General features: G+C 43.7%; 1 protein-coding gene across 2 annotated transcripts; it reads left to right on the forward strand.

Annotated features, from left to right (window-relative positions):
- The first annotated feature begins 5,157 nt into the window (after positions 1-5,157).
- Positions 5,158-15,181, forward strand: LOC117332766 (L-serine dehydratase/L-threonine deaminase-like). Of its 2 annotated transcripts, none has more exons than XM_033891795.1 (8): positions 5,158-5,214; positions 11,914-12,090; positions 12,324-12,476; positions 12,743-12,818; positions 13,100-13,139; positions 13,468-13,695; positions 14,165-14,289; positions 14,487-15,181. In XM_033891795.1, exons 2-8 carry the CDS (start codon positions 11,929-11,931, stop codon positions 14,672-14,674), a joined length of 972 nt encoding a protein of 323 aa, XP_033747686.1. In that variant the 5' UTR covers positions 5,158-5,214; positions 11,914-11,928; the 3' UTR covers positions 14,675-15,181. The 2 variants fall into 2 exon arrangements, with proteins under 2 accessions (XP_033747686.1, XP_033747685.1); XM_033891794.1 differs by having other exon boundaries at positions 5,172-5,283.
- The last annotated feature ends 353 nt before the right edge of the window (positions 15,182-15,534 follow it).

Consider the following 15,534-nt stretch of genomic DNA (forward strand, 5'->3'; position numbering starts at 1 on the left):
TGTACGATCCATTTACTGTCCAATAGTAGGCGGATCGTGACCCCTATTCCTCATACAGGAGTTGGCTGAATTTTTCCCTTATTCATCAGAGAGGAGTAGGCGGATCGTGACCCTTACTCCACATACCGGAGTTGGCGGATCGTGACCCCTATTCCTCATAAAGGGATAGGCGCATCGTAACTATTATTCCTCATAGAGCAGTTGGCGCATCGTTACCTTTCTCTTCATTGCGAAGTTAGCGGATCGTTACCTTTTTTCATCACAGAGGAGTTGGCGGATCGCTACTCTGATACATCATAGAGTAGGCGGATCGTTACTCTGATACATCATAGAGTAGGCGGACCGTTACTCTGATACATCATAGAGTATGCGGATCGTTACTCGGATACATCATAGAGTAGGCGGATCGTTACTCGGATACATCATAGAGTATGCGGACCGTTACTCTGATACATCATAGAGTATGCGGATCGTTACTCGGATACATCATAGAGCAGTTGGCGCATCGTTACCCTTTCCCTTCATTGCTACGTTAGCGGATCGTTACCCTTATTCATCATAGAGTAGGCGGATCGTTACCCTTATTCATCATAGAGGAATATGCGGATCATTACTCTTCATTGCCATTATTCCTAATAGAGGAGTAGGCGGATCGTGACCCTTATTCCTCATGAGAGGTTGGCGGATCGTAACCCCTATTTCTCATAGAAAAGTTGGCGCATCGTTACCCTTTCTCTTCATTGAAATGTTAACGGACCCTTATTCATCATAGAGGTGTAGGTGGATCACTACTCTGATACATCATAGAGTAGGTGGATCACTACTCTGATACATCATAGAGTAGGTGGATCGTTACTCTGATACATCATAGAGTTGGCGGATCGTTACTCTGATACATCATAGAGTAGGTGGATCGTTACTCTGATACATCATAGAGTAGGTGGATCGTTACTCTGATACATCATAGAGTAGGCGGATCGTTACTCTGACACATCATAGACTAGGCGGATCGTTACTCTGATACATCATAGAGTAGGCGGATCGTTACTCTGATACATCATAAAGAAGGCGGATCGTTACTCTGATACATCATAGAGTAGGTGGATCACTACTCTGATACATCATAGACTAGGCGGATCGTTACTCTGATACATCATAGAGTAGGCGAACCGTTACTCTGATACATCATAGAGTAGGCGGATCGTTAGTCTGATACATCATAAAGAAGGCGGATCGTTACTCGGATACATCATAGAGTAGGCGAACCGTTACTCTGACACATCATAGAGTAGGCGAACCGTTACTCTGATACATCATAGAGTAGGCGGATCGTTACTCTGATACATCATAGAGTAGGCGGATCGTTACTCTGATACATCATAGAGTAGGCGAACCGTTACTCTGACACATCATAGACTAGGCGGATCGTTACTCTGATACATCATAGAGTAGGCGGATCGTTACTCTGATACACCATAGAGAAGGCGGATCGTTACTCTGATACATCATAGAGTAGGCGGATCGTTACTCTGATACATCATAGAGTAGGCGGATCGTTACTCTGATACATCATAGAGTAGGCGATCGTTACTCTGATACATCATAGAGTAGGCGGATCGTTACTCTGATACATCATAGAGAAGGTGGATTGTTACTCTGATACATCATAAAGAAGGTGGATCGTGACCATTATTCATTATAAAAGAGTGAGTAAATCGTAACCATTACTCCTTACTCAAAGAGGAAGAGACGGGTCGTTAATCTAGCTCTTTTAGAGTCGACAGCGGATTGTAAGCCTTACTCCACATACAGAAGTTGGCGGATCGTGACCCTTACTCTACATACAGAAGTTGGCGGATCGTGACCCTTACCCAACATAGAGGAGTAGGCGGATCGTGACCCTTACTCCACATAGAGTAGTAGGCGGATCGTGACCCTTACTCCACATAGAGTAGTAGGCGGATCGTGACCCTTACTCGACATAGAAGAGTAGGCGGATCGTGACCCTTACTCCACATAGAGGAGTAGGCGGATCGTGACCCTTACTCCACATAGAGGAGTAGGCGGATCGTGACCCTTACTCCACATAGAAGAGTAGGCGGATCGTGACCCTTACTCCACATAGAGGAGTAGGCGGATCGTGACCCTTACTCCACATAGAGGTGTAGGCGGATCGTGACCCTTACTCCACATAGAGGTGTAGCCGGATCTTGACCCTTACTCGACAGAGAGGAGTAGGCGGATATTGACCCTTACTCGACAGAGAGGAGTAGGCGGATCTTGACCCTTGCTCGACAGAGAGGAGTAGTCGGATCTTGACCCTTACTCCACATAGAGGTGTAGGCGGATCGTGACCCTTACTCCACATAGAGGTGTAGGCGGATCGTGACCCTTACTCCACATAGAGGTGTAGGCGGATCTTGACCCTTACTCGACAGAGAGGAGTAGGCGGATCTTGACCCTTACTCGACATAGAGAAGTTGACGGATCTTGACCCTTACTCGACAGAGAGGAGTAGGCGGATCGTGACCCTTACTCTACATAGAGGTGTAGGCGGATTGAAAATCTTGGTTAGGAAAGATGAAGTTTATCCTCATTAATGTTTTTTCTCCCTGCAAACGTTATCATCTAGAAATAAGCTGATGAATTAATGCAGCCAAGAAGAGGTTGAACACTAATTTACCATCAAAAACAATCGCAAACATAAATCTGTAACAAGTACTAATTGTAATGGGAAACCATTACAGAAGTCCCCCAAACGCCCACGCAGTCGTACCATTATGTTCGGCATCTCTCAATATACCTATATACCAAATTTTATTGAAATCGAACAACATCTAAAATTCGACCAATCAGAAGCCTCCGCCTCCGTATGGTTGCTATGGCAACGCAACTCATTCAGTTGATTTTGCAGTCCCCTAATACCCCTTACATACAATGTACCAAAATTCATCAAAATCGGACAATATCTAAATTTAGACCAATCAGAGGCCAGGAAATGGCGGCCATTTTGTTGAAATATGAAAGTGAGGTTACAAGAGTGACCGGTGTCCTATGATGTACCTACATACTAAATTTCAATAAAATCAGACAATATGTAAATTTAGACCAATTAGAGACCAGGAAGTGGCGGCCATTTTGTTAAAATGTGGAAATGAGGTTACGGGAAGAAGAAGAAAAAGAAGAAGAAGAAGAAACTGAGCAAAACAAATAAGTCCCCCACTTCGTTTGGGGGACTTAATGAGGCTTAGGATGCACATCATTTCCTCATTCAATACCACTTTAGTCACTGTTTTTCTTTATTACAACTTTAGATTGAATCGCTATGATACATGTTATTTCTTCACTGTCTGTGTGTTTTCATGTGTACATAAAACTCGGAACGATCAAATTGCTGATATTTACTTTAGATTTCAGAAATACATTTGCATACAAAATTAAGACGTCTGCGTGAGACTATTTTTCATGACGTTAGGGGTGAAATTGGAGCACTATACATATTGCTGTTAATATGTAATAATATATTTCATGAGCTCGCGCGCGTGTTTGTGCTGGGATAGAGGGTGTGAGGAAGGGTGTGATTGTGTGTTGGGAGAGAGGGTGTGAGGGAGCGTGTGATTGTGTGGTGAGAGAGAGGGTGTGAGGGAGGGTGTGATTGTGTGTTGGGAGAGAGGGTGTGAGGGAGGGTGTGATTGTGTGTTGGGAGAGAGGGTGTGAGGGAGAGTGTGATTGTGTGTTGGGAGAGAGGGTGTGAGAGAGGGTGTGATTGTGTGTTCTGAGAGAGGGTGTGAGGGAGGGTGTGATTGTGTGTTGGGAGAAAGGATGTGAGGGAAGGTGTGTTTGTGTGTTGGGAAAGAGGGTGTGAGAGAGGTTTAGTTTGTGTGTTCGGAGAGGGTGTGGGAGAGGGTATGTTTGTGTATTGGGAGAGATCATGTGAGGGAGGGTATGTGTTTGTGTGATGAGAGAGTGTGTGAGGGACGATGTGTCTGTGTGTTGAGAGAAGGTGTGAGGGAGGGTGTGTTTTTGTGTTGGGAGAAATCATGTGAGGGAGAGTGTGTTTGTGTATTGGGAGAGAGAGTGTGATGAAGGATGTGAGGGAGGGCATGATTGTGTGTTGGGAGAGAGGGTGTTAGAGATGTTGTGTTTGTGTGTTGAGTGAGTGTGTGGGTGACGGGTGTTTGTGTATTGGGAGAGAGGGTGTGAGGAGGGGTGCGTTTGTGTGGTATACATATCTATTGGGTTTATATATGATGGTATCGTACCTCACATACACTTGAGAGAATTGGAAAAGAAGATTATTTCTAAGATAATGTAGAGCCTTGCTAGGTATTTACAACACATTTACAGTAAAGAAATGTTTACAAGAATCTTTATTTTATGATGTATATCAGTTAATTAGAGACGTTCTTTTCCTTTGAGGTATTGATTGGTGTCAATGATATAGTTTCTTATCGGAAACTAGATCGCATATGGAGCACATGCATACAGTACGTACCTTACCGACGCTTGCGAGTACGTCTAATGGTACAGTATAAACAAGATCGCTATATATAGCCGTAGTTTTATGACTTATTTTATCTGATGATTTATTGTAGTAAATTGAGTTTATTGAAATTTCAGTGTTGAGAGATGTTGGCTTAATTGATCGAGCCGATTTCCTGATATGCAAACATTGAATTGCTGGTTTAATGAATGTATTGATCCGTTTTCTGGAGTTGTCCTAATTCACCGCGTCACCACTGAAAATACCTTGGAAAATTTCCGAAGAAAAGTGAATGGTTTACATTTGAATTTAACATAAATTTCACTCGTATGACAGAATATTTCGATATTTTTCACTCGTGCTTGGCACTCGTTAAAATATGATGAAACGATGTTATATTCAACGGAAAACCATTCAATATACTCCAGATATATATATCACTGGCAAAAATGCAATAAACATATATGGATATGTACGTAACTGAGAAAGGAATTGAATGACAGTTGTCAAAAATTCCGATTCAATATTGTCAAGAAAATCAAACAAAACAAAATAAGCAAACAAATCAAAAACTTTGGCACCACAACATGTATAGTAAAAGAGAGATAACTCCAACAAAACTTTGGCACACGAGTACACACCTCCAGAATCAACCAATCAAATTAGTCGTTACAAAAAATCGTCGTAACACATATGGCTCACACTTGGACATGTATATCACCTTGTAAGAGGTAAGCAGCTATATCTTTGCGGTAAAATATATAGAGACAGGCAAGTCGTCCACCATATATATTCCGTTGGTAAGTTGTCATTCAGTATGCAAAATAACAATAGTTATAGATCAACTGATTACTGACGAGGACAATTTGGACATACTTATCGTTATTTTAGTTTGACGATCACTTTCAAGAATTTTGTTTGATCAAAGAACAAACCCTTATATAAGTAACATTTCATTTACATTATATTGTGTTCAATTCGAAAATACAGAAACTAGTGTAGTATAAATACAGGTTTGGTTTGATTTATTTTGTTTAACGTCCTATTAACAGCCAGGGTCATTTAAAAACCACCGGCCTACGAACTCGCAACCCAAAGGTGAAGGGCTAGTGATAAAGTGTCGGGACACTTTAACCACTCGGCCACCGCGTACTATACAGTATGTAGTCTACTGTCATGCATGTGTATAGATTGTGTAAGTGCAATGTTAATGAATGTACAGGTAATCTGATGCATCCAATATGAACATCTGTATGTACATGTGTATAAGAATAGCCTACATGTACCTCATTTTGACTGCGTATACCTTAGTATGCCCGCAGTTGCATTGACAACGAACATTTCCATATGGTTAGCGCTTTAGCCCTCCATAGGATATGTTCGTTGGCAACTGCGGACATACTAATATAAAGTATACGCAGTCAAAGTGAGGTATTATCCTTATATTTACACCAGACAAATCGTTTAAGTACAATACGAAGAAAATACAATTCAGGATGTGTTGCAACGTTGGTAACTACGGCAGCCGTGGTTGCTAAGATGGTATAATTCCAGTGAATCTTCGCAAAGACACCGGTATTGTTAATAAAATTAAAACAAACAAATCAACATTTTTGTTTAATACCCTTTGCGTTTTTGATAAATTAATATATTCACAATGCACAATTTTAACCTAGTTGTGACGTGGTCAAATGTTCTCTTGTTAGCTTACCTCGTGGAGAAGTTAAATATGCACCAATTCTGCAATATTCAGTTTAGTTTTTGACAAAATACTCACTTGAAGTTAGCTTTTTGTGCAGAGATCATCGGGTTACAGGAGAAAACGCTAAAATTGCGTTTATCAATCCTTTCAAAATGGCGCCGTCTAGTTGACGTTCCGGTAACGTCACAAATAGACGACGTCATTGCCGATTCCCACGCTTATTAATCCGGGATCTGCCGAGGCTTTTTTCACTGCATATACGCTAATTTAAAGAGGCTTGCCCGCAGAGAGATCAGAAAAATTGGCTAATAGAAAAAGATTTTTTACACATGACAAATTGTTGGAATTGTTGAGTTTTTCATTTTATTTTCGTTATAAAACGCTGAAAAGTGATATTAAACCTCATTTTTTAAATATTATTTATTTAATCGCAACCCGCAAATAAGTCCCCGCTATAAAGTGGAGTCTAATTTGATTGACACATCAAAGAAACAAGCACGTGCACAGTGCCGCATAGTGATAACTTCAAAGGCAGCGGCGATTTACAAAGAAGATTTGCCGTTATATTCCATACATTTCCCTCTCAGGTTGAGTTTTAAAACGTCTTTTAAATATATATTCTGTAATTGATTTCAAGAAATAAAGTCAGAAAGCCTCTAATTTTGTCACATAGAAACGTGTACTGAAGTTTATTTAGTGATCGGAGATGTGTCGTTTACCGGTCCGTCTGCGGGTAAGCCTCTTTAATGGTAGTCCGAGTTTACTAAGCCGAAGAGGGGATGAGATATAAATAATGACAATTCGAGTGCTAGAGAGGTATATGTATAGAAGTACATGAAAGGCTAATATACTGTAAGGATTAGGCAGATTTAAAGAATGAAGTAGATGTGTTAGATAAAATAGTGCCTATTGGGGAGAATTACCATCAGAAATTGTTCGTGGGAAGACAGATTTGTTCGCACCTTTATATGAGTTCTACAACACTGTGCCTATGTACTGGTGTGAATGTGCGGAGGGGTGAGGGGTATGTGTACTGGTGTGAATGTGTGGAGGGGTGAGAGGTATGTGTACTGGTGTGAATGTGCGGAGGGGTGAGGGGTATGTGTACTGTTGTGAATGTGTGGAGGGGTGAGGGGGTATGTGTACTGGTGTGAATGTGCGGAGGGGTGAGGGGTATGTGTACTGGCGTGAATGTGTTGAGGGGTGAGGGGGTATATGTACTGGTGTGAATGTGTGGAGGGGTGAGGGGTATGTGTACTGGTGTGAATGTGTGGAGGGGTGAGGGGGTATGTGTACTGGTGTGAATGTGTGGAGGGGTGAGGGGGTATGTGTACTGGTGTGAATGTGCGGAGGGGTGAGGGGTATGTGTACTGTTGTGAATGTGTGGAGGGGTGAGGGGGTATGTGTACTGGTGTGAATGTGCGGAAGGGTGAGGGGTATGTGTACTGGCGTGAATGTGTTGAGGGGTGAGGGGGTATATGTACTGGTGTGAATGTGTGGAGGGGTGAGGGGTATGTGTACTGGTGCGAATGTGTGGAGGGGTGAGGGGGTATGTGTACTGGTGTGAATGTGCGGAGGGGTGAGGGGGTATGTGTACTGGTGTGAATGTGTTGAGGGGTGAGGGGGTATATGTACTGGAGTGAATGTGTGGAGGGGTGAGAGGGTATGTGTGCTGGCGTGAATGTGTGGAGGGGGTGAGGGGGGTATATGTACTGGTGTGAATGTGTGGAGGGGTGAGGGGATATATGTACTGGTGTGAATGTGTGGATGGATGAGGGGGTATGTGTAGTGGTGTGAATGTGCGGAGGGGTGAGGGGTTATGTGTACTGGTTTGAATGTGTGGAGGGGTGAGGGGGTATGTGTACTGGTGTGAATGTGTGGAGGGGTGAGAGGGTATGTGTACTGGCGTGAATGTGTTGAGGGGTGAGGGGGTATGTGTACTGGTGTGAATGTGCGGAGGGGTGAGGGGTATGTGTACTGTTGTGAATGTGTGGAGGGGTGAGGGGGTATGTGTACTGGTGTGAATGTGCGGAGGGGTGAGGGGTATGTGTACTGGCGTGAATGTGTTGAGGGGTGAGGGGGTATATGTACTGGTGTGAATGTGTGGAGGGGTGAGGGGTATGTGTACTGGTGTGAATGTGTGGAGGGGTGAGGGGTATGTGTACTGGTGTGAATGTGTGGAGGGGTGAGGGGGTATGTGTACTGGTGTGAATGTGCGGAGGGGTGAGGGGTATGTGTACTGTTGTGAATGTGTGGAGGGGTGAGGGGGTATGTGTACTGGTGTGAATGTGCGGAGGGGTGAGGGGTATGTGTACTGGCGTGAATGTGTTGAGGGATAATGGGGGTATATGTACTGGTGTGAATGTGTGGAGGGGTGAGGGGTATGTGTACTGGTGCGAATGTGTGGAGGGGTGAGGGGGTATGTGTACTGGTGTGAATGTGCGGAGGGGTGAGGGGGTATGTGTACTGGTGTGAATGTGTTGAGGGGTGAGGGGGTATATGTACTGGAGTGAATGTGTGGAGGGGTGAGAGGGTATGTGTGCTGGCGTGAATGTGTGGAGGGGTGAGGGGGTATATGTACTGGTGTGAATGTGTGGAGGGGTGAGGGGATATATGTACTGGTGTGAATGTGTGGATGGATGAGGGGGTATGTGTACTGGTGTGAATGTGCGGAGGGGTGAGGGGTTATGTGTACTGGTTTGAATGTGCGGAGGGGTGAGGGGTATGTGTACTGGCGTGAATGTGTTGAGGGGTGAGGGGGTATATGTACTGGTGTGAATGTGTGGAGGGGTGAGGGGTATGTGTACTGGTGTGAATGTGTGGAGGGGTGAGGGGGTATGTGTACTGGTGTGAATGTGTGGAGGGGTGAGGGGGTATGTGTACTGGTGTGAATGTGCGGAGGGGTGAGGGGTATGTGTACTGTTGTGAATGTGTGGAGGGGTGAGGGGGTATGTGTACTGGTGTGAATGTGCGGAAGGGTGAGGGGTATGTGTACTGGCGTGAATGTGTTGAGGGGTGAGGGGGTATATGTACTGGTGTGAATGTGTGGAGGGGTGAGGGGTATGTGTACTGGTGCGAATGTGTGGAGGGGTGAGGGGGTATGTGTACTGGTGTTAATGTGCGGAGGGGTGAGGGGGTATGTGTACTGGTGTGAATGTGTTGAGGGGTGAGGGGGTATATGTACTGGAGTGAATGTGTGGAGGGGTGAGAGGGTATGTGTGCTGGCGTGAATGTGTGGAGGGGTGAGGGGGTATATGTACTGGTGTGAATGTGTGGAGGGGTGAGGGGATATATGTACTGGTGTGAATGTGTGGATGGATGAGGGGGTATGTGTAGTGGTGTGAATGTGCGGAGGGGTGAGGGGTTATGTGTACTGGTTTGAATGTGTGGAGGGGTGAGGGGGTATGTGTACTGGTGTGAATGTGTGGAGGGGTGAGAGGGTATGTGTACTGGCGTGAATGTGTTGAGGGGTGAGGGGGTATGTGTACTGGTGTGAATGTGCGGAGGGGTGAGGGGTATGTGTACTGTTGTGAATGTGTGGAGGGGTGAGGGGGTATGTGTACTGGTGTGAATGTGCGGAGGGGTGAGGGGTATGTGTACTGGCGTGAATGTGTTGAGGGGTGAGGGGGTATATGTACTGGTGTGAATGTGTGGAGGGGTGAGGGGTATGTGTACTGGTGTGAATGTGTGGAGGGGTGAGGGGGTATGTGTACTGGTGTGAATGTGCGGAGGGGTGAGGGGTTTGTGTACTGTTGTGAATGTGTGGAGGGGTGAGGGGGTATGTGTACTGGTGTGAATGTGCGGAGGGGTGAGGGGTATGTGTACTGGCGTGAATGTGTTGAGGGGTGAGGGGGTATATGTACTGGTGTGAATGTGTGGAGGGGTGAGGGGTATGTGTACTGGTGCGAATGTGTGGAGGGGTGAGGGGGTATGTGTACTGGTGTGAATGTGCGGAGGGGTGAGGGGGTATGTGTACTGGTGTGAATGTGTTGAGGGGTGAGGGGGTATATGTACTGGAGTGAATGTGTGGAGGGGTGAGAGGGTATGTGTGCTGGCGTGAATGTGTGGAGGGGTGAGGGGGGTATATGTACTGGTGTGAATGTGTGGAGGGGTGAGGGGATATATGTACTGGTGTGAATGTGTGGATGGATGAGGGGGTATGTGTACTGGTGTGAATGTGCGGAGGGGTGAGGGGTTATGTGTACTGGTTTGAATGTGTGGAGGGGTGAGGGGGGTATATGTACTGGTGTGAATGTGTGGAGGGGTGAGAGGGTATGTGTACTGGCGTGAATGTGTTGAGGGGTGAGGGGGTATGTGTACTGGTGTGAATGTGCGGAGGGGTGAGGGGTATGTGTACTGTTGTGAATGTGTGGAGGGGTGAGGGGGTATGTGTACTGGTGTGAATGTGCGGAGGGGTGAGGGGTATGTGTACTGGCGTGAATGTGTTGAGGGGTGAGGGGGTATATGTACTGGTGTGAATGTGTGGAGGGGTGAGGGGTATGTGTACTGGTGTGAATGTATGGAGGGGTGAGGGGTATGTGTACTGGTGTGAATGTGTGGAGGGGTGAGGGGGTATGTGTACTGGTGTGAATGTGCGGAGGGGTGAGGGGTATGTGTACTGTTGTGAATGTGTGGAGGGGTGAGGGGGTATGTGTACTGGTGTGAATGTGCGGAGGGGTGAGGGGTATGTGTACTGGCGTGAATGTGTTGAGGGGTGAGGGGGTATATGTACTGGTGTGAATGTGTGGAGGGGTGAGGGGTATGTGTACTGGTGCGAATGTGTGGAGGGGTGAGGGGGTATGTGTACTGGTGTGAATGTGCGGAGGGGTGAGGGGGTATGTGTACTGGAGTGAATGTGTTGAGGGGTGAGGGGGTATATGTACTGGAGTGAATGTGTGGAGGGGTGAGAGGGTATGTGTGCTGGCGTGAATGTGTGGAGGGGTGAGGGGGTATATGTACTGGTGTGAATGTGTGGAGGGGTGAGGGGATATATGTACTGGTGTGAATGTGTGGATGGATGAGGGGGTATGTGTACTGGTGTGAATGTGCGGAGGGGTGAGGGGTTATGTGTACTGGTGTGAATGTGTGGAGGGGTGAGGGGGTATGTGTACTGGTGTGAATGTGTGGAGGGGTGAGAGGGTATGTGTACCGGCGTGAATGTGTTGAGGGGTGAGGGGGTATGTGTACTGGTGTGAATGTGTGGAGGGATGAGGGGTATGTGTACTCGTGTGAATGTGTGGAGGGGTGAGGGGTATGTGTACTCGTGTGAATGTGTGGAGGGGTGAGGGGGTATGTGTACTGGAGTGAATGTGTTGAGGGGTGAGGGTTATGTGTACTGGTGTGAATGTGCGGAGGGGTGAGGGGGTATATGTACTGGTGTGAATGTGTGGAGGGGTGAGGGGATATATGAACGGGTGTGAATGTGTGCAGGGGTGAGGGGTTATGTGTACTGGTGTGAATGTGTGGAGGGATGAGGGGGTATGTGTACTGGTGTGAATGTTTGGAGGGGTGAGGGGATATATGTACTGGTGTGAATGTGTGGAGGGATGAGGGAGTATGTGTACTGGTGTGAATGTTTGGAGGGGTGAGGGGATATATGTACTGGTGTGAATGTGTGGAAGGTTGAAGGCGCTGAGCCTCAGTTGTCAGTTTCTGGGCCGTTATACTCTTTATGTTGTAACATTTAAATTTCAATTTGAATGAACACTGACAATAGCTCTACTCACAGAAGATACAGAACAAAATGGCTGACTCAGGAGATGGCGATCTAGACCTTGTCATTAGGACACCTTGTATAAACAGTATCCCGATGTCCAAGGGACGCTACTCTGTTTACCTCAAACTGGAGAACCTTCAGATACCAGGCTCTTTTAAACAAAGAGGAATCAGTCACTTCTGTAAAAAGGTGGGTAGTTTTGATTACATATCTAGACAAGATGAAGTTAGATAACCTATATTAGCTAATCTAGCTGTGTCATTCGTTACATTGATAGAACATTATCAAAAAAAGTCCCATCAGTCCAGATACATGAAGAGGGAATTGGAGAAATGCATTTAAACCTGAATAGAGCTATACAGAATGTGTGTATCAGATATAGAGAAACCCTGTTAACATTTAAATAACTTATTCCTGTATAGGCAGTAAAGAATGGGGCCACCAGGTTCGTTTGTGCCTCTGGTGGAAATGCAGGACTGGCTGTTGCCTACACCGCTCACTGTCTGAAAGTGCCAGCAACAATTATCCTTCCTACCACAACGCCAGAGTTCGTCGCCAATAGAATCAGGGACATGGTAACGATTGCTTCTTCTGTCGTCACGGAAAGTATTGTATTCTATTTCTGTTGCCATGGTAATGTAACAATTGTCTTCTCTGACGTTATAACATATTCAAGAGATAAGTTTGGATATATTTTTTATACAATTTCTTAATAACAATTCATAAAGTCAGAACTTTATCTTTGTATAAGCCAATATAAGTACTGGAATGTTCTGGATGCTAATGATTGCATTTAACATTAGATAAGTCATTGAATTCTATCTAAAATCTTGCAACTCAGGGAGCCATTGTTGAAGTACATGGAGATGTCTGGGATGAAAGTAACGAATATGCCCAGACACTGACAAAAGACTCAGGTAAGTCTCGGTTGCCTCCCTTGATGAATATCACTACATAAAGGGGTGATTACAATGTTCTGTTTAAAGTGTCAATTGGGCCATATGTCCTTAACATAAAATGCTTATGCAATGGAATATTTTGATGAAATTTATGACTATTTATAGATAATCATAGGAAGATAGTTCATTGATTCATTAAGGTCACATGTAGATTGTCCGAGGTCAAAGGGCGAAGTTTAATTTTAAGGAGCATTATTTCCTTTAGCGACAAATAGTAACGGGTATTTGCTATTTTTCAGGCTGTGTACATGTACACCCAAGTGATCACCCAGATGTTTGGTAAGAAACCTGCAGGTTCATCTGTACTCGAAGTGAAATGTTGATATTAAGTGTTAAATATAAGAATTATAACCAGGAGATTATGATTTACTTGTAAATTGATGATTTCCGGGAAGGTCACAGCCCAATGATTTTATTATTAATGAGTATTTCAGGGAAGGTCACAGCCCAATGATTTTATGATTAATGATGATTTCAGGGAAGGTCACAGCCCAATTTTAGTATTAATGATGATTTCAGGGAAGGTCACAGCCCAATGATTTTATGATTAATGATGATTTCAGGGAAGGTCACAGCCCAATGATTTTATGATTAATGATGATTTCAGGGAAGGTCACAGCCCAATGATTTTAGAAACAAAGGAACAGATGCCTTGTCAGCCAGACGTGGTTGTGACATCAGTTGGGGGCGGGGGACTGCTGACAGGGGTAGTGCAGGGTATGTGGAAAGCGGGGTGGAATGATGTTCCTGTGGTCGCCATGGAAACCGAGGGGGCAGAGAGCTACAAAAAGGCAGTAGAAGCAGGGAAACTTGTGACCTTACCAGCCATTACCAGGTAAAATTATGCCAATGGTACTGTAACCAGGTAAGATAAATTGGAAAGTCAGCTTGATCAAGTTCAAAGTCACCGAAGATCAATATAAAAAATGTTAAACTATTGTATGAATCAAATTTGATCAATAGTCATGGTCACCAACTAAAAGTTAATGGTAAAATTTTCTGTCTTTTAATTTGTACATATATGTTTTGACTTTAGTAAAACAAAGATAACTGGAGTCAAATAGGGTTAAAATGACCAATCAAGGCACTTGCATATGGGTCAAAGTTCAAGTTCAAATAATTCATCTCTTATATCTTGGTGTTAGTATTAAATGGGCCAAACGTTTTGGAATATACCTGTATCTTTTTCACATATTTGTAAAATATTTAATTTTTTGTACTTACATAAGATAGATGTCATCAGAGTTAAGTATATCTATTTATGTTTACTTAATATAAAGGAAATCATGTTTCATGTTCTTCAGTGTTGCGAAATGTCTAGGAACATTGACTGTGTGTGCTGCATCCCTTGAAAAGTCCACTCAACATAAAATCTATCCTGCATTAGTAACAGATGAACAGGCTGTGGATGCCTGTATTAAATTCGCAGGTGGGTAACAACATTCTCTTGATGACAAATAAGAAACAATCTCTTGTCTAGTCCTGACTCCGTATCATTCTGCGATATGTAAAATGTTAGTGCTTGTAACACATCCTCCTAATTACTGAGAGTAAATATTGTTTCCTTTGACTGATTTAGAGAAGGATTGGCTGTTGCATTATATAACAATCTGGCTATGATTACAGATGACCACAGGATGTTAGTGCAGCCCGCTTGTGGTGCTAGTCTAGCAGCGGTATACAGTGAGGTAATTCCTCGTTTACAGAAGGAGGGAAAACTAGGCGTGGTGAACTCCGTCCTGGTCATCGTGTGTGGAGGAAGTGCAGTTACTATCGACAGACTCCAACAAAAATTTGGACTACAAGTTGTTTGATAATGTGGATAACAGATATTGAAATTTGATTCAGCCACAAAATTCTATCACATTTTTAATTATACATAAATGTATATATTGTTTGCTTTTCGAACCATATCAATGTATTTCTGTATCTTGTTTTATTGACTTGGAGACAAAGTGAGATGATTATTGTGAGTAGTGATATACATGTACTCATGTACTCTACAGACGCTACAATAGTTACGATGTCCAGTATGTAGCCTTAATTACAAACAGGTGGTGGCACTTTTATCAATTTTATATCATCACAGTTGACGAGTTATATAACTCGGTGTATATAAACCCCAACCTTTTTCTGTAAAATAACCTAGTTTCTGGAACTATATTCGTGCTGCTATATCGCTTGTTCTCTGTACAACATTACAAGTTTGTTAGCCTTGAAATCCCATCACACCAAAGAGATATCAACGCTATACTTTTTGTCGTTTAACATCATCGAAAATAAGGTACGTATAATCTTTTTGAAAATAAACATAAGCTTTATGTTGAAATATTTATTTTTTTATCACAATTGTATTATGATTATTTACTTTTTTGCGTTGAGAAAATAGCCCGAATGGAAATTCATACCACTTATTGATATCTTTACATGTATGACTTATTATATTTATCATGTATACAATGTATATACGGTGTATATGATATTTGCGTATCGGTACTTCTTTATATTCAACAGAGAAAATGGCATTTACATCTGCAAAAACCGTAAAAGAATTTTGCTGGGTACTGGAAGGGTAATCCAGGGACGAGGAGGGATCGCCTGTCTTTATATGTCGTTCAAAGGATTGGTTCTTGAGCGAAGTGGAATGTTTTAAAGACTTCCAGAACTTCAAAAT

The sequence above is a fragment of the Pecten maximus genome, chromosome 8, assembly GCF_902652985.1.
Source record: "Pecten maximus chromosome 8, xPecMax1.1, whole genome shotgun sequence".
Lineage (NCBI taxonomy): Eukaryota > Metazoa > Mollusca > Bivalvia > Pectinida > Pectinidae > Pecten > Pecten maximus.